At 43.7% G+C, this 24,064-nt stretch overlaps 1 protein-coding gene across 18 annotated transcripts in view; it reads left to right on the top strand.

Moving 5' to 3' along the window:
* The first annotated feature begins 246 nt into the window (after window positions 1–246).
* PCDH10 (protocadherin 10) overlaps window positions 247–24,064 on the top strand; it is a 52,901-nt gene continuing 29,083 nt past the window's right edge. For 5 of the 18 annotated variants that reach the window (XR_004427295.1, XM_033159550.1, XM_033159552.1 and 2 more), the window contains exons 1-2: window positions 248–3,775; window positions 19,313–19,618. Coding sequence is in view for 13 of the 18 variants with exons in the window: in XM_033159550.1 (XP_033015441.1) it covers window positions 1,118–3,775; window positions 19,313–19,618 (2,964 nt within the window). In the remaining 5 variants the exon portion in view is untranslated. Of the gene's footprint in view, window positions 3,776–5,980; window positions 6,040–6,651; window positions 6,759–19,312; window positions 19,619–24,064 lie in introns of those variants that run through there. The other 13 variants (XM_033159548.1, XM_033159547.1, XM_033159546.1 and 10 more) reach the window with 6 other exon arrangements.

Raw genomic sequence — 24,064 nt, 5'->3', positions numbered from 1 at the left:
CCGGATTCTCCCGGGCTCCCTCCCTCCCTCCCTCCTCCTCCTCCCTCTTTGCTCCGTGACGACGCCTGCTGGACGTGCGGCACATCCAATGGGCTGCCGCCCTGGGGCTGTGACGGCGAGGCGATTGGTTGGCAGGAGCAGGTCGCTGCGCAAAAACAGAAAAGCCGAGCGCTCCGAGCTCAGAAACTGCCAGCCGAGATCGCGGGAGCTAGAGCTCGGGACGGGAGGCGGGCGGGCGAGCGAGCGAGCGCGAGGAGCTGCAGTAGTAGCAGCAGCAGCACTGCTTAGTGAATGTGCTTGCAAGCCAGCAAAGCATCCGAGAAGGAGACGGCGGAAGGAAACTGAGCGCAAAGGCATGCAAGGAAGAGCTGGAGATTTAAGAGCATCTCAGCAAAGCCCCGGAGAAATTCAGGGAATTTAAAGTTTGGGGCTGCCTCTTTCCCCCCCATCCTTCCGCTGGCTGTAATATTTTTGTGGCTCTCTTAAAAAAAATGTTTTAAGAGTGAGAGAGGATCTTTCCCGTCTCTCATGCTTTTTTCTTCATCGGAAGGGGGCATGCCCATCGCTTCTTCCCGCAGCCTTCCGCGCTCCCGCTCCGACCAGGAAGCCCAACGGAGGACAATCTTGAAACCGACCAGTTCCTCGGGATTTGCCGTGGCTATCGCTGCCTCCAGCGCCTTTCCGGCTGCCGCGGTGCAGTGCCAGGACTCTGGGAATAAATTAAAGCCGGCTTCTGTGTCTATATAGCCACCTACCTATTGCCTCCAGTTGGTCATTTCTTGCGAAGATCACCGATGAGGTGGGAGCTCGGCTTGGCTCCTTCCCGTGCCCATCTTGGGTGATATTTCTCCTCCTCCCCCCCCCCGGCTACCCCCACCTCAATTTTTAAATTTATTTTAAAGGAAGGCTATGGGGGAGGAAAGAGAACATGAAGGGAAAGGGATCATAAATCCTTTCTAAAGCTCCCATCAATCTCTGGCGCTCCCTCCCCTCCCTCCCTCCCCGCACAGACACGGTGTTTCTCGAAGGAGGAGGTTTTTTTTTTTTTTCCTTTTCCTGGATAAGGGGGAAGTGTTAGCGTCGGGGAGGGGGGGAAATCTCTTTTCCCCTTTTGGAGATGGTCGTGCTATTCGTCTTTGCCTTAATCTGGATGGTGGAGGGAGCCCTTTCGCAGCTTCACTACACGGTGCAGGAGGAGCAAGAGCATGGCACTTTCGTGGGGAATATCGCCGAAGATCTGGGCTTGGACATTACAAAACTTTCCGCTCGCCGCTTCCAGACGGTGCCCAATTCGCGGAGCCCTTACCTGGACCTCAACCTGGAGACTGGGGTGCTGTACGTAAACGAGAAGATCGACCGCGAGCAGATTTGCAAGCAGAGCCCGTCGTGCCAGCTGCACCTTGAGGTCTTCTTGGAGAACCCGCTGGAGCTCTTCCGCGTCGAGATCGAAGTGCTGGACATCAACGACAACCCGCCCGCCTTCCCGGAGCCCGACTTGACGGTGGAGATCTCGGAGAGTGCCACGCCAGGCACCCGCTTCCCCTTGGAGAGCGCCTTCGACCCGGACGTGGGCACCAACTCGCTGCGCACCTACGAGATCACCCCCAACGGCTACTTCTCGCTGGACGTGCAGACGCAGCCCGACGGCAACCGCTTCGCCGAGCTGGTGCTCTCCAAGCCGCTGGACCGCGAGCAGCAGGCGGTGCACCGCTACGTGCTGACGGCAGTGGATGGCGGGCAGCCCCAGCAGCGCACGGGCACAGCCCTGCTCACCATCCGCGTGCTGGACTCCAACGACAACGTGCCCGCCTTCGAGCAGCCCGTCTACACGGTCGCCCTGCCCGAGAACTCGCCGCCGGGCACGCTGGTGCTGCAGCTCAACGCCAGCGACCCGGACGAGGGCCAGAATGGCGAAATCATCTACTCTTTCAGCAGCCACATCTCGGCCCGCGCGCGCGAGCTCTTCGGCATCTCGCCGCGCACGGGCCGCCTCGAGGTGAACGGCGAGCTGGACTTCGAGGAGAGCAGCGTGTACCAGGTGTACGTGCAAGCCAAGGACCTGGGCCCCAACGCCGTGCCCGCCCACTGCAAAGTGCTGGTGCGGGTGCTGGACGCCAACGACAACGCGCCCGAGATCAGCTTCTCCACAGTCAAGGAGGCCGTGAGCGAGGCGGCCGCGCCGGGCACCGTGGTGGCTCTGTTCAGCGTGTCCGACCGCGACTCTGAGGAGAACGGGCAAGTGCAGTGCGAGTTGCTACAGGGCGACGCGCCTTTCCGCCTGAAGAGCTCCTTCAAGAACTACTACACCATCGTCACCGAAGGGCCCCTGGACCGCGAGCAGCCCGGCGGAGACGCGTACACGCTGACGGTGGTAGCCCGGGACCTGGGCGAGCCGGCGCTGAGCACCAGCAAGTCCATCCAGGTGCGCATCAGCGACGTGAACGACAACGCGCCGCGCTTCTCGCAGCCTGTCTACCAGGTGTACGTGAGCGAGAACAACGTGCCTGGCGCGTACATCTACGCCGTGAGCGCCACCGACCGCGACCAGGGCGCCAACGCGCAGCTGGCCTACTCCATCCTTGACAGCCAGATACAGGGCATGTCGGTGTTCACCTACGTGTCCATCAACTCTGAGAACGGCTTCCTGTACGCCTTGCGCTCCTTCGACTACGAGCAGCTCAAGGAGTTCAGCTTCCAGGTGGAAGCCCGCGACGCGGCGGGTGGAGGCGGAGGACCCGACGACCCCGACGTCGAGCAAGCTCTGGCCGGCAATGCAACGGTCAACATCGTAGTGGTGGACCAGAACGACAACGCGCCCGCCATCGTCAGCCCGCTGCCCGGGCGCAATGGCACACCGGCGCGGGAGGTGCTTCCCCGCGGCGCCGAGCCAGGCTACTTGGTGACCCGCGTGGCGGCCGTGGACGCGGACGACGGCGAGAACGCGCGCCTCACCTACAGCATCGCGCGCGGCAACGAGGCCAGCCTGTTCCGCATGGACTGGCGTACGGGCGAGCTGCGCACCGCGCGCAAGGTGCCCGCCAAGCGCGACGCGCAGCGGCCCTACGAGCTGGTCATCGAGGTTCGCGACCACGGGCAGCCGCCGCTCTCCTCCACCGCCGCCCTGCACGTGGTCTTGGTGGACAGCGCTGTGGAGAGGCAGGGCGCGGGCGCGGGAGGCGGCGGAGGTGGCGCAGGGGCCGGCGGGGGACTGGGTCCCGGGGGCGCTGGGGGCCCTGGAGGAGAGCACCGGCCCAGCCGCTCGGGGGGCGGCGCCGGCGGCGAGACATCCCTGGACCTGACGCTGATCCTCATCATCGCGCTGGGCTCTGTTTCCTTCATCTTCCTGCTGGCCATGATCGTGCTGGCCGTGCGCTGCCAGAAGGAGAAGAAGCTCAACATCTACACGTGCCTGGCCAGCGACTGCTGCCTCAGCTGCTGCTGCTGCTGCCCCTGCTGCAGCCGCCAAGCGCGGGCGCGCAAGAAGAAGCTCAGTAAGTCCGATATCATGCTCGTGCAGAGCTCCAACGTGCCCAGCAACCCGGCCCAGGTGCCCGTCGAGGAGTCGGCCAGCTTCGGCTCCCACCACCACAACCAGAACTACTGCTACCAGGTCTGCCTCACTCCCGAGTCGGCCAAGACCGACCTGATGTTCCTCAAGCCCTGCAGTCCTTCCCGCAGCACCGACGCCGAGCACAACCCTTGTGGGGCCATAGTCACGGGATACACCGACCAGCAGCCCGACATCATCTCCAATGGCAGTATATTGTCCAGCGAGGTAAGGCGTCTGGCTGGCCTCCGGGCTTCTCACATCCTCAGGAGCCACTTACTACAAGGGCACTACTCCCCTCCCCTTTTGCTGTAGCCCTCACTATCTTTTGCTAGATTTACAGCACTCCTGCCTTTCCTCCCTGGAACTGCAGGCAGCATACTGTATGTTGTTCTCCAAACTCATTTTATCCTCACAACAACCTTTTGAGGTAGACCAGGCTGAATGATAGTCACCAAATGAGCTTCATGGGTGAGAAGCCTTTTAAATCTAGGTCTCACCTGCTCCTAGTCTGACACCCTTATATATCCTACTGGCTCTTGAGCTGTAACACTTACCAACTATCAGTGTTGGAATCTGATGCACTTAAATGAGGTGGAAGTTCCAAGGTGGTCAAGTGAAGAGTAAACAAATATTTACTCATAAGTAAGTCCCATTGCCTTCTAGGGGGCTTACTCCTGAGCAGCTGCACATAGAACTCTCACTTAACTGGTTGCATATTTTTCTCTAGTTATTAATGTTACTACTGGCATTACTACTGGTATTAAGAGTTACTAGCATTGACTTGCCTTATAATCTCCTTGCTCAAATGCTTACAGGTCTCCAGATTGTCATTTATTAATTGGCACTATCAACCTGCTGCTCAGTTCAGTTCCCTTCAGTGGACTGTAGATTACTACTACAGCTGTGGCTAATAGTAGCAGATGAGTAGTCAGCTGATTTATGCCCTCTCTCCAGCAACACATGCATTTGTAGCCACTGTACTGCCATCAAACTGCAGTGCAGCTTTCCTTCATCTGCACCATCTCTAATTCCTTCACTGCTACAGTATATGTGCAGCTACCTGGGGAAAAGCTCCACTGAACATAAGGGGACTTACTTCTGTGTAGACATGCCTTGTCCACCTTATCTCTCTCTCTCTCTCTCTCTCACACACACACACACACCCCTCCTAAATATCCATCTTGCTCCATCCTGATGCAGGGCAGGCTACTTGGACAGCTCTCTGTGTTTTGAGGCACCTTTTGGTTTCAGCCAGTAAGTAGCTTCTTTTCAGAGGCAGAAGCAATTGTACTGGAGAGCATCTTAGAAATGGTTGCAGCCAAGCGCCCACACTATGTGCATTTGAATGAAGCTAGCCTAGCTTCTTCCTTTTCTATATCAAAGCAACACAGCCCTGGGTCAGCTGCCAGTTTTTATTTTCCCTCAGTGCAGACCAATCCATGCATGTCAGGGAATTTTTTGCTGTTCGTTTGGTCCTTTAGTTATTTTATTGCTCCTTTCAGGAACAGCAAATCTGAAATAGTTTCTGTAATGATGCTTCTATTCAATGCAGTAAAGGGGTTTTGTGTGTGTGTGTGTGTGTTTTAATTAAAAAGCTGCCATTTACATCTCAAAGTGCCTGCATGTATGATTAAGGTTGTGGGGGGAGGGGTGGGATTTCTTGTGGTGGTTGTGAACATCTAACTATCAGGCAGCAGTTTTAATTAATTCAGGAATTAAGGATTTATTAATTAACTTTTCATGACTCTAGCAGAGTGGTTCCATATGAAGCATTTTTTTGTTATAAAAGAGCCATCTCAAAAGAAAGCAACTGAAAGCTTCTATCAAAGCTTAACATTCTGCCACATTATACATGTTTTGTGTTACCCTGGTGTGTAAAGAATTTTTGCAGATCACGTAATCTGGACTTAACATTCTTCGATTAAAATGTGGTCTGCTGGGTATTTAATTGAGTATATACTCTCTGTGTCTATTACTGAGAGAAAACAGTGTTTTGCACCTTGGAGAAACCAATGAAGAATTTTTGATAATATTTGAAAAATTGTTCTTCTAGAACTTAAGAAGAAATATTCTACTTTGTATTTCGTCTTTCCATATGCTGCAATGAAATACACAGAGGTGTTCAAATTGTAGGTTTATTATTCAGAATAAATAGTACCTCATTTGGCATTTTTCACCCATTGCTATTCAATATAGGCATGGAATTCAAGAGTAATCTTTGTTTATTTGCCTTAGGGCTAATATTTGAGTCCTTGCCAATGTAAGGGAAGTAAGGAACTCAGATACACCAGCGATATTTGTTTCTTGGGTATTAAATGGCTTAACTATAATGCACTTACAGATCCATTATAATAATTATAGATATATAAACTGGTTTTGCCTGAAAAAAACACACTGGGAGTTCAATTATTTTTTCTAATTATTTTCTAGACTAAACACCAGCGTGCAGAGCTCAGTTATCTAGTTGATAGACCACGGCGGGTAAACAGGTAGGACCTCCTGATTTCCTAAATTATGGCCCTAATTTTGCAGAACCTGAGATGTATTTCAGCAAGTATGAAGGAGGACGTGGAAATGTGTTTACTGCAGATGTCGAATAATAGCTGGGGAATATAAAAATGAATTTGTTCAGACAGGAACATTAAGCAAAATAAATCGGCACTGAATGAACACCTTTGAATTATGGCTTTTGGTGGGTCTTGCAGAGATTACCTGAAAAGAGAGTGGAATCTCATTTTGTGCTGGTCTGAAACGTGCCTCAAATACTTATGAGCCTCTCTTCAGGAACTGGCATACAGTATTGACTTCTCTGTGCAGAAATTAGCTTCCCAGTTTAAGCAAATTCACCCAAATTATTCATAACAACTCTGTAGCACAGGCAGTGTAATAATGGCTACTGACTGTCTAGATGGATTATTAATGCCTGGAAGTACAAGTTTTGTTTCTGATGGAAAGAGCTTCTCAGCAGCAGCAGCAGTGCTGTGAGTGGGAGGTCTGGCTGAGTGCAGCTCCACATGTGGCCATGTGATGGCAGAAGAATGTTTTATGACTTTCCCTTTTTCCTGGGTGTTCAAATATTAAGCGCTTTTTTATGTTTCTAGTTCTGCATTCCAGGAAGCAGACATAGTAAGCTCTAAGGACAGTGGTCATGGAGACAGTGAGCAAGGAGACAGCGATCATGACGCCACTAATCGAGGTCAATCCTCTGGTAAGTCTGATAAGGGGGAATCTAAATATTTGATCTTTTAATAAGCAAGGCAGCAAGGGCAATTACAGATAGATAAATAAATAATAGGCCCGAAAGTAATGGGATACAGAGTGTTTGTTGTCTTTTTCTGCAGATGCATGGATGGGTTTTAAGAGTGTTCCGTTTAATACATATTTATGTGTGTGAGATTTAAAAACAACAACAACAACACCACAACCTTGGCTTGCTCTTGAGAGCTACAGAGTTTTGGTATGTTAATCTGTGTGGTGGACTTTCCTTGCCTATTAGAGGTACTGACACATTTGGGAGCAGGCAGAAAAAGATCATCTGAAAAGCTGTTGAGAAGATTTCAAAAGCAGTTTGCAGCATCAACTGGATAGCAGGCTTTGTTGAGTGATGCACAAGGAGTGTGCCCCTAGGGGTTTGAATGAGAAAGAGCGAGGCAGCAAAAGAGTCATGATTGGATGACAGTTGGATGGTGAAGGTGTGTGTGTGTGTGGTGATCAGTAGCGTCTCACAGGGTATCTTGAATATGTGATGCCTTGCACTTGCAGGATGCTACTTTCTATCTCATTAACCTGGCTTTTATAAGCCAATAAGTGGGGTGCATCTAATTGTGATATTTGGATTCATGATTGTGTGGTACATGGTAATTTGATCTTCACCGGCTTCTGGATGAAAAGAGAGCATAGTCTTGTGGTGGAGCTGCTTCCAACAGTTTGAGAGGAGCAAGGATTCTTTTGGCATTTACGTGGCTGTCATGCACACCTGACAGGATTCAGTGCCAGCTGTTTCTGAATTGTCATCAGTTGAGGTCTTGGAATCCAATATTTGTATTAATAACATTCAAGTCATGAAAGTTCAAGGGGCTTCCTGTTGGTTGTTACAAGGTGATGCTCTGCGGAAGTGTGTATGTCTCTCTTGCTAGAACAGCCTTCCTCAGCTGGGTCCCTTCCAAATGTTTTGGACTACATCTACCATGAGCACTAGCCAGTGCTGGCTAGAGCTGATGGGAGCTGTAGACCAAACCATCTGGAGAGAGGACCCATCTGGGGAAGGCTGCCCTAAAAGACAGGAAGGTGAATCCCACCCTACTCAATTTCCTCAGAAGCACTGAGAGACTGGGTGGAGGCTGTGGCTGGTTGGTTTTTCAGCCCTTTGCTCTTCCAAGTGTGTTGTTTCTTTTGCTACGAGAAGCCTGGGCGCGTTGTAAGACGGGGGGGGGGGGGGAGAGAGGAAAGCCTGTTCAAGGGCTGCTTTATATTACTGCAAGTCATTAATATGCAGACCTAATGAGACTTGAGGAAAGCCAAGAGCCTCTGAGCTCCCTGCTCCTTGCAGGGATTCATGCTTAGTGAACAGAGCATCTATTTTGTGTCTGGGAACCTGACAACAAACCAGCTCTTGCCAGAAGTTTACATCGGAACACAGAGCCGCTCCCCCCCCCTCCGCCCCTCTTTTTCCTCTATATATCTGGCATATGGTTCCCCCTACCCACGACTTCCAAATATGTGCATTTTAGGCTCCTTCCTCCTCCAGGCTACCCTTTTTCCTTTGCATCATTTCAGAGGCTGCAGCTCTCAAGCGTGATAAAATCCCCCTTTGCCCTCATCTCCCTCTCTGCCTCCTCCCCACCCCTTTCCCCTCCCAACACACATTTTATTGTGGTACTCATCTCTCTGAACATTTCAATCAGTTTATTCTCTCAACATAATGAACCATAATAACCAAATAGGAGAGAAAAGAATAAACATCTGTACAAAGGCCTGGAATGGAGAGGCAGAATGCGGGAATATAATCATCGTAATGCACATCAAGCAAAAAGCCATTTTAGTTGAGAAGCAACTACCAGTGTACTACACTTAGCTTTTTGTTGTTGCTGTTCTGTGTGTGTTTTTAATGGATTATTTGAAATTAGGATATTTATGATGACCTGAGACTTTTTATCTGTTCTTGCATTGCCCTAATGCATTGATGCTATTTATTTCACAACATAGAGTCCAAACTTTAAAGGCTTGGTTTTGTTTTAATCTAGTTATTTGTGATTTCAACACCAAACCCCAACAAGCTAAAATGCTTGAATTAAAACTGATTCTGATCCATTTACTTAAAAAAACCCCACATGGTCTGTGGTATTCTTGACTTGTAGACTTGCCTGTTAAATTACAGGCTTGCGCAAATAAAGTGGAGAGGAATAAATTATATTGAACAATTTCTTTTGAGTCTAATTAGATTTAACATTTTGAATTGAAACTTTTGACTTACTTAAATTAATAATTGAAATAACCAGTTTTGAGAAATTACTGCTAGGCATTTATGGCTATTGCTTCGCATAAGGATTTTTGCAATATACTGACACCGTGTGAATCCGTATTCATGGAGTGTCCTGGAATATCTCACCTTACACCTGTGGCTTTGGGATACATATATTAAGCTCTTTGATAAATGCAAGACTTTCATTTTCTTCACATAGGTCACGTTTTCCCTAGCACCCGTTCTAACAAGTGAATCCTGCTTTCACTCTCACTCCCATCCATTTTGCCTGGTTTATTCTATGAAAGAGAGGGAACTAGTCTTCTTTCAACTTCGATCTAACAACGATCTAGAGGAGTATTCAAGGGCACTATATATTTTCTCATATATATACATGTATATGTATATGTATGAAAAACAACAAAATTATACTGCATTGAAAAAGGCTCTATATATGATGCAGCCAAATAGTAATATATAAATAAATTAATTCAGTTAATTGTTTCAGGCTCCAACTTCATCAGTATTCTAAATATATAAAATAAGAGGCTAAAGCTGGAATACTTCACTATCTCTGTCTTATTATCCACTTATTTACATATACAGGTTTGTGTGCTTGCATTATTTATTTATGGACGTAGAAGTTGTTCTAGTGGTAGCAGAAGACCACAATGTCTTTCTAATCCCTGCTTCCACTTCTGCTTTTAAAAAATAGTTCATTTTAACTCTTAACATTATTACTACAGGTCTCCTAATGCTGCTCTCTTGCCTTCACATTTTACTGAATCTGTTTAGTTTCAATTCCAGGAGTGCTTACATAACAGCCAGTGTGGTGTAGTGGTTAAGAGTGGTATACTTGTAATCTGGGGAACCGGGTTCGTGTCTCCACTCCTCCACATGCAGCTGCTGGGTGACCTTGGGCTAGTCACACTTCTCTGAAGTCTCTCAGCCCCACTCACCTCACAGAGTGTTTGTTGTGGGGGAGGAAGGGAAAAGAGAATGTTAGCCGCTTTGAGACTCCTTCGGGTAGTGAAAAGCAAGATATCAAATCCAAACTGCTCTTCTTCTTCACTACATCAGTGATCTAAAACGACTAATAAATGAAGTCACATGGAAATTAATAAAAATAATAATACATAAGCTCTCAAGGCCTTTTCGTTTATGCCCTGTGTTTAGCATCAGGTAGAAGAAAACGTTGTAGTGTTCACTTTAGAGATGTCGGGTGTTTGTGGCAAGCTTAGAGAAAATGGTTCTTAGGGTAATGCCAGCAGGGATGCATAGCAACAATGGACCTGGTGTGAATCCTGCCTCTTAGTACACTGTGAATTCACTAGGTAGTCTTAGGGAAGCCATTCACAGCATCTAACTCCTCATCTTCAAATATGCACACGGTAGACTTGGGTACACTGTAGGATTGCTGTAAGTGTTGCAGTAGGATAATCCTTGTGAAGTGCTGGAAACATTGGAAAATAATATAGAAATATTAAAGGTTGTATACAGTTGGTGTCCCGCAGTTGATGGAAGGCAGTTTGTGGACCAGAGAGGGAGGTGATTCCCGATGTAGCTCCCTGTGTCCCCAGGTCTTCTCCATAGGGTCCACCAAAACCCTGAAGCAGATTTGGAGAGAAATGGGGCCAAATATTACCCCCTTCCCCATTCCACTGACAGATGCCTTCTGTTAGCTGATGGATACCAATTGGTATTCTTAGAATACCACCCTTAGAATGTGCTATATACAGCTACTAAATATACCCAGATCCCCCCCTTTTTCATTAAGTGTTTCAGCACAACCGCCCATTACCTAATGAGACTAAGCTTAACAGTGCCATCCTATAGATGTATAGTCATTGAGTTAAATGGAGCTTACTTCCAGATAAGTTAGTCTATGATTGCCTTCTTAGTACATGTAATTGAAAGTATCCCATATTATTTCGCTATGTAGAAAGGGAAAGTGGGCTGGGACAACCTCCCTATGAAGCCAGGCTACAAAGTTTGGGGATTAATTTTTTTTGGGGGGGGGGTGGTTAGTCAGCGGGGGACATGATTTTGTGGTATGAAATTATTTATGGTGGGAAGAAAGTGGATAAAAGATTTTCTCACTCTCTTATACTGCTGGACCCAGTTCCCTTCAACAAACCTGAATTTTGGAATACAGTACTTGGGAGAGACAAAAGGAAGCACTTCTTCACACATCTCATAGTTGAATGATGGCATGTGCTACTGCAAGATGTATTGATGGGCACCAATCTGGATTTGGACAGCTTGAAAAGGGAGGAATTTGCAGAGGATAAGGCTGTTAGTCATATTCAAGGAGGATGCCAACCACAAGGAAGATAAGATTATCGGTGACTACTTGCCAGTTGTTCTACTGAACACCAGTTGCTGGGGATCATGTGCTGGGGAGAGTGCTGTTCGGTTGTATTTAAGTAATTCCTACTCAAAGTAGACTCAGTGAAATTAGTGAGTCTAACTTAGTTATAGCCATTGTCTATGTTGAGTAGGACTAGCATCTCCCCAGTGTGTTTATGTCCTGTTTATAGGCTTCCTATAGACATCTGGTTAGCCACTATGAGAACAGAATGTGTCATCCATCAGGGCTTCTCTTATTTTCTTACGTTCTGTTTACACTGCCTGAATTTCCTTCCCTCTGTGTTGAATTACAGATTGTAAACTCACTGGACATGACTTTGCCTTCTTAGACTCTGTAAAGCATCATGGACACCGATGGCTTTATACCAGTACAACATAATATTATATTTATTTTGTTTCCTGAAAGATGGAATGGTATATGATCTAAACAAAAGAGTCCAATTCCCTGCTGTAACTCACTGAAATATTATGGACTAGTTATTTGATTGAGATCAATTACAGCTCAGGAAAAATCATTGGACTGATCAGTATATTCCCCACAATTAATGTTTTTTGTTTTTGTTTTTTTAAAAAGAGAAAATGTTTTTATTAGGGTTTTAGAGGGGGAAGGAATCTCAAGAGTCTAAAATAAAAAGTAAAAATAAAATAAAAATCAACAGGAAGAGTACAACAAAAAGAGAGGGTTGCGGGGGGGGGAGACCCCCAAAGTGAATAAATGAATCCTCATGCAGTAATTTTAGTGTAGACAATAAATTTGATGCAAAGTAAGGGTGCTAGATTGTGACTTCAGGTGATAAAAATTGCGGTAGCTTTTGGCAGGATGTGCTTCATTAAAGAAACACTTTCTGCATGTAGAATTATCTCCTGAAGATAAATCTTTTTAGGAGCACATCCAGTGGTGTATGTATGCCTCTCTCTTGGTGTTGTTGGTTTTTTTAAAAAAAAAAATCCATGAGTAATTAAGTTCTTGGCTTCTCTTCTGAGACTTCCAGCATAGGTGCTAAGTACTACTCTCTGTGTTTGTTTGCATTTATGCTGTGTGATATGAGCACCTGTCTGCCAAGACTTGGACCTCAGCCACAACCTCATTGCGTCTAGATGTTCATGAAATAAACATACAAAGATTATGCTGACTTGAGAAGGCTAGATTTTTCATAGGGCAAGAAAAAGGCAAGGGATCTTCTCAAACTTGAACACAGTTGCAGTACAGAATAATTAAAAAATGGACTTGGATTGTAGACAAAATTGATGGCTTTGCTTTTGGGTACAGATGTGAATGGAAAAGGGATAGAGTGACTGTCCAGTGTGTGACTGACTGTACTACAAGGATTTGTTTAATTTTTGCTTTTAAATCTTTGCTTGCACCTGAGCATCTTAAGGGATTTGCCATTAAAAACCAATAACCAAAGTGTATGTGTTTGTGTGTAATTTCACAGGATTCTCTTGTCAAGGGATTTAAGAAACAATTCTTAGCTGCTCAGATAAGAACCAACAGGGTTCAATTCTAGGAATTGGAAAGAGAATTGCATTGCTGTTACTGTGTGGAGAATGAGAAATGAGAAATGCCAAAATTCCAAAGAAGCATAGATAGCTATTTCTTATTTTCCATCCCAGGTTCTTCCTTGATTTGAATATCATTTTGGTGCTTTTATTTTCTGGGAAGACTTTTGCATCTTTTAGTTGTTTTCCTGTAGATGCTATCCTTAAGATTGTTCACAATTCACTGGTCTAGATTCTGTCATGACATTAATATCGAGAAAACCTTGCGCTGACATAGAGCACAGATGGAAAAACATGCATGTAGTTGAAAGCAAACTTTGAAGACTACTTTCGCTGCCAAAGAGCTGGGAACTGCCTTTTATTATTTAAAAATGTAACTGTTTTGGAGAAAGTAGGTGCAGTTGGCGGGTGGGAGGAGGGGAGGAGGAAAGAAAGTCTGGCATACTTATTACTTACAGTTGCAATTTTTAATTGGATAATTAGAGACTGATACTTTGAAGATTATTCAAAATCTCTAGAGGCTTTCTGTGCATACTTTTCTCTTTCGCCTCTTAATTTAATTTAATCAAGAAGGAACAAATCTCAAAAATGCCTAACGTTTGAGAGCAAATCATGTTATTTCATGTAAACTTGAATACCTTATAAAGGCTTCGTTATTGTGAATAGCTAGACTGCTTTAGCCCCATTGAATTCAACGGGATTGCACTTCAAAACGTAGTTGAAACATACTTCCCTGTTTAACTTCTCTTGCACTTTCCCTTTGTTACTTCAATCAATACTACTGTTGACCATAGTCTTTATAATCATGGCCTTTTTGGTTTCCCTAGTTTATGCCCCATAATATGGCTAGCAGCAGTGGAAATTGTTCAGAAAATATAGATGGAGTGTGAGGGACAAATTGTTTGTTTGCTCGTATTTTTTGTGTATAACAAATGAGATATAGTGAGGGATATTATTGACAAATAACTTGTACTAGTTGTTAGAAGAACACTTTTGGCACAGTCATTGAAAATCCATAACTCTTGTTTACTTTTAAAATCCCAGTTTAACATGTAATTGAAATTTTTCCTTTTTTTCCAAATTCAATTACCATTTTTAATTCAATCTCCCCCACTGCAGATTTGGCAGTAATAATGGATAAGTTAGCAGAGAGAGTCTGCATATCATGTTACATTTATGACAAAGTTGAGATGGAAGTGTTTGAGTGACTGAACATTTCCTTTATATATAAATCAATAATAGGATTCTTGGTTTATTGAGAAGTTCAGAGGAAGCAACCACTTTGTCAATCCTTGGCAGGGATCTTTTGCACCGAAGTTTACCAAATATTGAACAAGCTGTGTTTTAGTGGTAAATCAACAAGTGTTGGTGATAACACCAGCCATTCATTGACTAGTTGTTTATTTCTTGCAGAATAGCTAGCTCTCCTAGTCTAAAGAAATGTATAATTGCTATGATTTCTGGAACATCATATGCCACAAACATGTTCATTTGGTTTTGCTGGGTTTTTGTTTGTTTGCAAGAGGAGAAGTTACCCACATTCAGTCTTTAGGGGTGGTACAGGCTATAAATGTAACAAATAGATGGTATATGAAACCCAACGTAACACAGTGACAGTTGCCCTCTATCCTAAATACACACTTCTTGTCTCCAGGCCATAAAAAGACTTTTGGTGACATTGCATAAATGGAAAATGGTATTATAAAACTTTTTTTAAAAAACAAAAAACAGGTTTTGTGCTTGGTGGTTTTAAATCACTTATTTGAAGCCACCACGTTTAAAATCTGTCAGTGTTATGACTGATTGTTTCTAAATCTGTCTTCAGAGCTGTTACAGGAAAAAAAAAACTACAATGCAATAGTACAATAGACATGGTGCATAACAACAATTATAATATTCCTACAACACTGACAATGCAACAATTCATTCAAAATATATCAAAGAAAATTAAGAGAGCATATAAAGCAGGTACCTGGGAGCCAAATGTGGCCCACCAGGCCTCTGTAGGTGGTCCTTGGTACTCAGGTCACACCCCTAACCCAGGCTCCACCCCTCACTGAATCTTCTCTGCACCCTCCTCTAGTGGTTTTACCTGTGACAATACATCTTGCTTGCCTAGATGAAAGATGGAGAGTGGCGTGTATTGCAACACACCCCACTGGTATGTGGCTCCCAGAAGGTCATCCTTGAGATATTGTGGCCCTTGGGTTGCAAGAAGATTCCACATTCCTGGCATAAATTACAAAGAGGCATATGATAATGTCTGAAAGTAACCCTAAGGCAATGAGATTAGTATCTAGCCAACCACCTCCCCAACTTCTGTTCCTCTGTCATCTTCTGATAAAGCCTCCTTAGGCAGGAGAATGAGGCATAGCAGGTGGAAGCAGACATTGCCTGATGGTAGATGCGGTCTCTCTTTCTGTAAAGTAGAGCACAAAGCCAAATCTTGTTTCTTCCTCTAAAAGGTTTTCATTATTAAATATTACATGAGAGTGACAGAATGTGCAATCCTAAACACACCAGTTAGGGTATAGGTCTCATTGAATACAGTGTGACATGCTTCAGAGTAAATGTGCATAAGATTGCTAACTTGCCATAAAACTACATTGCAATCTGATATGGGGGGGAGGGAACAAACAAACAAAAAAACTCAGAGCCATTTCAGTTCCCAGACACTGAGCCATTCACAATCTCTCTGTTTACTGAATCTATGCATCACCAGCTGTGCTTCTATTGCTCCAATTCTAGGTCATTATGACACCATGAAGAAACACCTGTTAGAAACCATTTGGTAAAATGTCACCCTGTTATAGACTGTTTAAAAATGGGAGAATGCACAACTTGAATTAAAGTCTGCATTTTTGACAGTGCAATTTCTAAACCAGAATCTTCATTTCTCTTTATTGTATTGTAGGATTTAATGGTCTGATCATTTCAGTCTTCAAGGTTTGGGTGGGAGAGACATTTTGTTTTTCTTATTGCTAAACAATTGGGGTTTTGTTGGCTTTATGCGGGTGGCGCTGTGGGTTAAAGCACAGAGCCTAGGGCTTGCCGATCTGAAGGTCGGTGGTTCAAATCCCTGTGACGGGATGAGCTCCCATTGCTTGGTCCCTTCTCCTGCCAACCTAGCAGTTCGAAAGCACATCAAAGTGCAAGTAGATAAATAGTTACCGCTCCGGCGGGAAGGTAAATGGTGTTTCCGTGCACTGCTCTGGTTCGCCAGAAGTTGCTTAGTCATGCTAGCCACATGACCCGGAAGCAGTATGCCGGTTCCCTCGGCCAATAAAGCAAGATGAGTGCTGCAACCCCAGAGTCATCCGCGACTGGACTTAATGGTCAGGGGTCCCTTTACCTTTACCTATACCAGGCATAGGCAACCTTTGGCTCTCCAGATGTTTCGGACTACAATTCCCATCATCCCTGACCACTGGTCCTGTTAGCTAGGGATCATGGGAGTTGTAGGCCAAAACATCTGGAGAGCCGAAGGTTGCCTATGCCTGACCTATACCTATACCTATATGCTAGCAAAAACACATTTGCTAGCACAAGGCAAGCCACCCAGTTTTCACCACTGGATTTGGCAGTAGAAGTTGGTGAAAACTGGGTCTTGAAGAAACACTTTTGGTTGTGCAACCTGCCATTGGCTACAACCCTTAAATCCATGCTTGCCTAACTTACGTTTTGTGTGTGTGTGTGTGTGTGTGTGTGTGTGTGTATGCGTGTTAGGATGTTACTCAGGCAAAGTTTAGCACCTCAATCACCAACACTATACCCCTGGGAGTAGGGCCCATTGAAATCATAGTTGTTTTTCAGAGCAGAACTGCATTTTAAAAGTTCTTGTGGCTGATATCCAACATTATTCATGTTCTGGACAGACCCATTGAAATCAATGCACGAAAGTAACTTCAGTCCGTTGTTTCAATGGGTCAATTCTGAATGTCACTTGGTTGGATAGCACCTGTTATTGTCAGAGTTGCCTGATGACATGAGAACTTAAAGTGCTTAGCTAGGGTTGGATTATACCTATTTATAGTAGGTATTGTATAGTTTCCTATTTTGCATTATACTATATTATTGCACAGCATTCTACAACATGCTTAATTCACTGCATTTGGCAGCACATATCAAAGGAGTTTACAATTTCATAGATGTTTCACAACTGCAAACAGGTAGTTTTGAAGTGGGGGAGGAATGACCTAGACAAAGAATATAATATATTTTTACTTGTTTTCTCATGTCTTTGTGTCAGTTTCCAAAACTGAAATTTATTTTCAGAAGCTTTTTTGAACAAATACAGTGATTGCGACTGTAATGAAACTTGACATCCTTCTGGATAATATTATGACTTATTTCTTTATATTTGCTTCATTTTTTATGAAACATAAATGTTAAGCTATGTTTTAAAAATCAGCTTTGCAATTACAATATGTGCTGGAAAGCTACTAGTAGGCTTTATTATATAAAGAGAAGAATATTGCTGGAGAAATGTTGAAAATGTCTCAGAATGCATTTTCTGTCCACCCCTTTTCTTTACCATTGTGTCAGCAAAGAAATAAGCTAGCCATTTATTTCACAAACCATTTGTATGTCTCGGATGCTATTCCTCCCCTAAATCTTTAATCCCAGTTGCCGTTCACGTTTGGATTCCTCAACAGCTCACCGATTAGTAATTTACTTCCAGACTTATGCATAGCAATTATCAGTAGAAGGTTACAGTCAAATCCAGACTTTGTATTGCACAAAGCTTAATTTAAAATAAAACTGTCATTATAAAGTGAGATTAATCTTGAGACAAATCCCCTTGTGTTTCTCTAGTTATCAAGCACTTGTTGGTAATTGGGTGGGATACCTTATTTGCAGGAAATTTGCTAAGACACTGCTTATAAGACACTTATAAAAGCTGCCGCAGAATTCTTAATATGAATCTTTGCTTGGAAGGTACAGTAGTGTGGGTGGGGATAGCTGATACTGACTTACGACAGTGGCTACATCGTCTTTTCTATGCATAAAAAAGAGTAGACATTTCTCATCAGGAAAATGTAATCTGTAGGAACCAGCTGCCATTCTCGAATCCTGACACAGAGGAGCTGTACACTTTAAAGGTCTTGTGGCAGATTATTCCTTTCTCTGCAGTCCGTAGCCTGCCAACTGACTTGCAAGGCTGCCATGATGCAACGCCAGTAAGTCTTGGCTCTAGGTTTGGGAAATGACGATCTGCAGCTTACAGTGATGAACATCTGATGGTGGCCAGGCTGTGTGGATCATATTGTTGGTGTTGAACAGTATCTTTAGTGTTAATGAGTTTTGGTGTTTTGTTGGGGGGGTAGGCTTTGTGTTAGGGAAGGGGGTGATTTTATTGCTGTTGTTGTCCAGCCAAGTCAACATGAGGCTTTCTTCCACTGTACTATGTACAAATTCAGCTCTAAAACCTTTCAGTTCTTTCTCCAAGCAAAGCCATGAAAAACAACTTTTGACCACTGAATTCTTAAGCGTGCAGTATTATCACTCTTGAGCAAACATTGGTTATTCCATTCCACTCTTAACGACTTCAGCCATCACTGCTCCTTCGAGAAACCTGTCCTAGTGCCTTAAAGGAATCAGTCTATTGAAATGCCTATCGGAAGGTAGTCTCACTTGTCATTTAGAAGTCTAATAGCTTTAAAGGATTTGTAAGCAAACTGTTTCATGTTGGCAGGGACCAGTGCTTGCTGGTATAGAGTAAGCATTAACATGTTTGTCAATAGTATCTGGATCTGTGTCGCATCAGGCTTCAGCTACCCTTAGTGCCACTAATTAGAGTAATTTCACAATAGGCTTTTTTTTTTTTTACAGCTACTAATGTGGCTTAAGGAACTGTAAAGGAGATGGTAGCAGAAAAAATATCTTGGAAGAAATGGTGTCAAAGGCTGGCTCTTTTAGGTCATGCTCCTTCCTCCAAAATAAAGTGCTGAATCTTTAGCCTATCTGTATATTGACATTTTCCACTAGCCGAACAAGTGGAATTTCATTCCACTTAGTTACACCCCTTTCTCATCTCCGCCCCCCTACTATGCCACCACTTTTGTGTCATACTAACCACTTGTTGATGATTTTTGGGCATCAAGCTGATGCCATTACCATCAAACACAGTGGGACCAGCTCCCAGATAGCTTGATGGCGGATGTTCGCAAGATTTTATTATATATATATAGTAACCATCTTTCCTGTCTTCTTATGCTTGCTTTGCCATTTGTGGAGCGTTCTAGCACTTCCTTTCTCTTTAAATGAAGGTGCTGTCTTTTGAAGACTGAATGATCAGATTCTTTATTGGGAGAATGAAGGTGATGGAAAAAAAAACAACCCAACTCCTTTTTGATCACCATACATCTATCAGCAGCTGGTCATGATGCTGAAGATTATATCTACAGTTTTTCTCTCTTTCCTGCTTGTAGGCATGGATCTCTTCTCTAATTGCACGGAGGAATGTAAAGCCTTGGGCCACTCGGATCGGTGCTGGATGCCCTCTTTTGTCCCTTCTGATGGACGCCAAGCTGCGGATTACCGCAGCAATCTTCATGTGCCCGGTATGGACTCTGTTCCAGACACGGAAGTGTTTGAAACACCAGAAGCCCAGCCAGGGGCAGAGAGGTCCTTCTCCACCTTTGGCAAAGAGAAGGCCCTTCACAGCACTCTGGAGAGGAAGGAACTGGATGGACTGCTGTCTAATACACGAGCGCCTTACAAACCACCATATTTGAGTAAGTACTGTTCAAAAGGCTGCTAGAGAGTTTTCCCTTGGTGGGAATAAAACTCCATTCCCCAGGGTGCTTGCTAGGAATAGAACAGTATACCAGAGGCAATGGGGGGAAGAAGCCCTGAATCCCTTTGGATTAAGAACCACTGAAGAGAACAATGCTGATATATTATTATTATTATTTTTAAAGAAAATGCCTATGGCATTTTAAGTTTGTAACTTCTAGGATCTTGTTGAAGATGGATTTGTTTTTTTAAATGCTGTTTTTGGAACTGATGCCGTAATGAATTTTTTAAAAAAGTAAATAGTTAGCAAGACAAGTATTTCCTCACATTTGTAAGCTGTTTGTGGTGCTTCTTCATTGGGACTACTTGTGGTACCAAACTTGTTTTGTACCCAACAGCTGCTTTGTTCCCCACTGAGCAAGGCTTGGCATTCATTCTCTGACTCATATTTCTCTGCTGCTGCTGCTACCATCGCCTTTTGTTCTCTTGACCATCCTTCATGGGATGAACTTTTAACAATCTTTTCTGGAGCTTTCTGAATTCTTGAGACCATTGTAAGTATGATGGTGCTTGTGTGTGATACAGAAGATGGTGCATAGGGTTAGGTGAAAGAGGAGAATTCCTTATTCATTTCCGTGCCAAGTGGAGTGCCTTGAAGTCACTCTTTGGCCCGAGATTCTACATTGCGATGCTTACTGGCCCATTATGTTTTATTAGGAGATCGTAAAGTCTTCCCTTGATTAGAAGTGCTTAGGATGAGTCTGTGTGTCTGGAACTGAAGAAAACCAGTGTCTTCATTCAGGAAGTGCAGCCGCTGCAAAGGTTGCAGGGATCTTTCTGAAAGAAAGAAAAGCAAATCTAATTGACGAGAGTGGTAATGTCATCATTGAAATACAATATAGCAGTGCTTCCTTTTCTCAGTTCTGCCCTCCCCTCCCCAGTTCTGTCCTGGAGGGATCCCATCTTAAAGTGGGAATTTATGCTTTATTCATGCTTATTTTAGCTTTTAGACTAAGAAGCCAGACATAGCAGAATCTGCTGATTCCAGCTTTGCGATTTTGTATATTTTAGTTTCTAGCAGCTGATGTTAAAGCACATCACTTGTTCCAAAAAGAAGAAAAAGAAAAAAAGCCCAAACACCATCTGGTTGTACTTCTTGTACCTGCTGGGTTACCTTTGAACTTAATGATCTAGAGGAGGATTGACAGACTTTTTTTCACTGTTCAGCAGATCAGCCATTCCAAGTGCTCCATTCACTCTAGAGATACTACTTCAGCCATGCATTCCTAATAACCTTTTCATGATTTTAGGTCATATGCTTCAGACCCGTAGCATTGTACATTTCTTTAAGGTGATGCCCAAGCTTGTTCAGTTAAGGTAGTGTATCTTTTTTCTTCTAATGGCTGAAAATGAACAGCAACTTTGCAGTGCCCAACTGCTATAAGAGGTTTATCATCCGAATTCAGTCTGTTCCTGTTGCTTCTGCCTTTTTAAAGCATAGACCACTCTGCATAGCTGCCCCTCTAGTTTGTTTATTTTCTCCTAATTTGGGATGTACATTTTTAAGCCTGCGTAATGTGTTGGTGGTATCTGAAAGACATTTAAAGGGGAATAGGGATTCAGGGCTGATTTTTTTCATCTAGACTTCAGGCTAAAGCTATATTAAATCTAAAATCAGACAGGTTTCCCCCTACCTGCAATTAATGTTTTCTTTTGTATAAAGTTAGGTTTTGAACTTCATAACAAGCAAGAATTATTTTAGAGAGAGAGAGGTAGGTGAAGGAGAAGAAACCAGCTACTGAAGAGCACGATGTTCCATAGAGTTGAGAAAATATTTTACAATGAATAATTTATTTTTTGAACACAACACAGAGAGAGCTTATTCTCAGTTGCAATTCGAAGGGAAGCAGCGAAGTTTATTCAAGTGGTAACTAGAGTCCAGCTATAGTGACCATCGGCTAATTAAGTTTAACATTCTCTGGGGGCAAATTGTGCCCCCAAAAAAGTATCAAGGAGCTGTTGAAAGCTTCAAAGGGGATTTAAAACAAACAAACAAAGAAAGCTAATTTAGAAAACTCTTAACAGAGCAAGGTATGCTACCCATGTCTGCAGCTGGGGGAGGGAGGGCAGCCATACTTGACCCTAGAAATAAAATGCCTATTTTTAAAATTGTGTTATTTCTTATCTTCAGGATGGGAGGAGAGAAATATATTATTCGCATATTATTAAACAAGTTTAATTATTCAAAGGATAAAGAACAAAGCAATCCCAGAAACAGAATGGATAAAGTCTAGAACTTCAGTCTGTATTTCCACTGGGACTTTTGACTCTATTAATTTCCCAAGAAGCCAGTTCCTAGGATTGAGGGAGAGCTGCCCCAAAACCCACACTGCATGTGCAGAAGCCCCGGGGTGTGCTTGAAAAATGTTTCCCCAGCAGCCTTTGATATGGGAAGCACACATTTGGGGGAATGTCACAGGGGATGGGGAGGGGGGGGGCAGTGCAACAGGCAGCAGCTGCAGACTTGATCCCATCGTGAAGGCTCAGGGATATGTGAAGCAGAGCTGGTGAATGGCCTGGCGAGAGTGTTCGTTGTTGAAGAGGTTGTGTGGCATGAGGAGAGCTGTAGGGCCATATAGAGAGGTTTGAGGGACCACTTTTGGCCCATGGTTTCCCTACTCCTGTGATAGCCAAAGAATGTATACTTAAGCAGAAATGTAAAAGTGGCATATACATTCTGCACCGCAAAACTTCAAGATGCTAAATAGAGCTTCACAGAGTAAGTCAGGAATATGAAGTGGGTTAGTGAAAATTACAGCTAACTCAATCAAATATAGCATATATCTCACATAACTAATAAATGCCCAAGCCCAGCAGCTGAGTGTTTAAAAGGTAGTGGGAACAGCATAAAAATAATTTAGTTTAGCAGAGATCAACTCATAAGATGAAGCAGATTCCAAAGTAGCTGTTATGACAGTTGCATTCATTTTATCTGTTCATGTCAGGTAATTAAGAGTCCGCATCTGAGAATGAGAAGTCAAGTGACAAAGTGCTGGAACATACTAACACGTTAAATAAAAATAAGTTGCTTATACCAGATGGTATTCATCCAACAGTTGCATATGATTTTCAGGGGGGAAGCTGACTTTATTTCCAACAGAAATAGTCCTGTCCCTTGTTCTAGATAAATTAAACTTGGAAAATGTTTCACTTTACAATACTTTATAATTGCTGTGGTTATCAAATCTCATCCATTTAGAATGTCACTACTAAAAATTCAAGAGACATCATAAGGATTGAGAGACATGAAACGTCTGAGAGAAGAGTAGTCCTTTCCCTATCTGGCAACATTTGTAAAGACAAAATGTGGGCAAATGGGTTCTGGGTCACACAGATGTAAAGCACAATTCCTGCAATGGTAGGAATGATCAAGTCAAGAGAGGACAGACAGCAGAAAGGGTTAAGGGACATTGAAGTGGAAAACCAGATGGGAACAGAGTGGGAAAGGAGACAGTAATGAGTATATGGCAGGGAAGTTGTCCCCTTCTCCCATATGGACAGAAAGAATATTGAGACTGTTACATATAATTTTAGCCCCAGATTGTAAGTATCTAGATAATAACGGTATGTTGTGGAAGCTCTGTAGCTCAGTGGTGTGCAATCAGTTCCAGCATCTCCAGCTAGGGTTATGAAACTCTCCTGTCTGAAGCCTTTAAAAAAAAGAGTGAATGTGATCTTTATTCTTTTGGAGTTATTTAATGATATTAAAGAGTCAAAAACCAAATAATGGGATTCTAAGATTGGACAGAGGCCAAAACAGAAGTTCTGTGAACTTACCTCAGAGCCAAGTCCTATTGAATGGGACTTTCGACAGTTACTAAAAGAGATAATTAATCATGGCAAAGACTTGAGACTAAATGTGGTGATCGATAGCTGGCTAAAAAAAATAAAAATGGTTTTCAGGTTGCTAGTCCAGCCTTTGGGAAAAGTGACCAAAGGGCGTTTTATTAGACTTACGTTGGCATCTGCCTATAAAACTTGAGATGAGGAGCTGATGCTAAGTATTTGATACAGCCTTGGCTCTGGTCTGTTCAAGTCAGGTAGAATTTAATCATATATTGAAAAGCCTTTTTTTCTTTTTCTCCAGCTGAAGAGAGAGGAAAGGTTGCACTCCAGGTGTTGTTGAACTACAACTCCAATCAGCCCTAGCTAGCATGGCCATTGGTCAGGAGTGACTAAAGTTGCAGTCCAAAATAGTGGAGGGCACCAGGTTGGGGAACTTTGAGTTAAGAATAGGCTGAGTCTTTCCAGGTCACCCGTCTCACAGCAGCCACATGTTTTGAAAGCCATTCCTGAAGGTCAATGCCCCTATGCAGTTAAAGAGGCTGCAATTAAAAGTGTGAATATAGAAAGTCTTTTATAATTTGTGATGGCAACAAGCAGAA

The sequence above is a fragment of the Lacerta agilis genome, chromosome 9 (assembly GCF_009819535.1).
Source record: "Lacerta agilis isolate rLacAgi1 chromosome 9, rLacAgi1.pri, whole genome shotgun sequence".
In the NCBI taxonomy this organism is placed as follows: domain Eukaryota; kingdom Metazoa; phylum Chordata; class Lepidosauria; order Squamata; family Lacertidae; genus Lacerta; species Lacerta agilis.
This window is presented reverse-complemented; position numbering and strand designations above follow the sequence as displayed.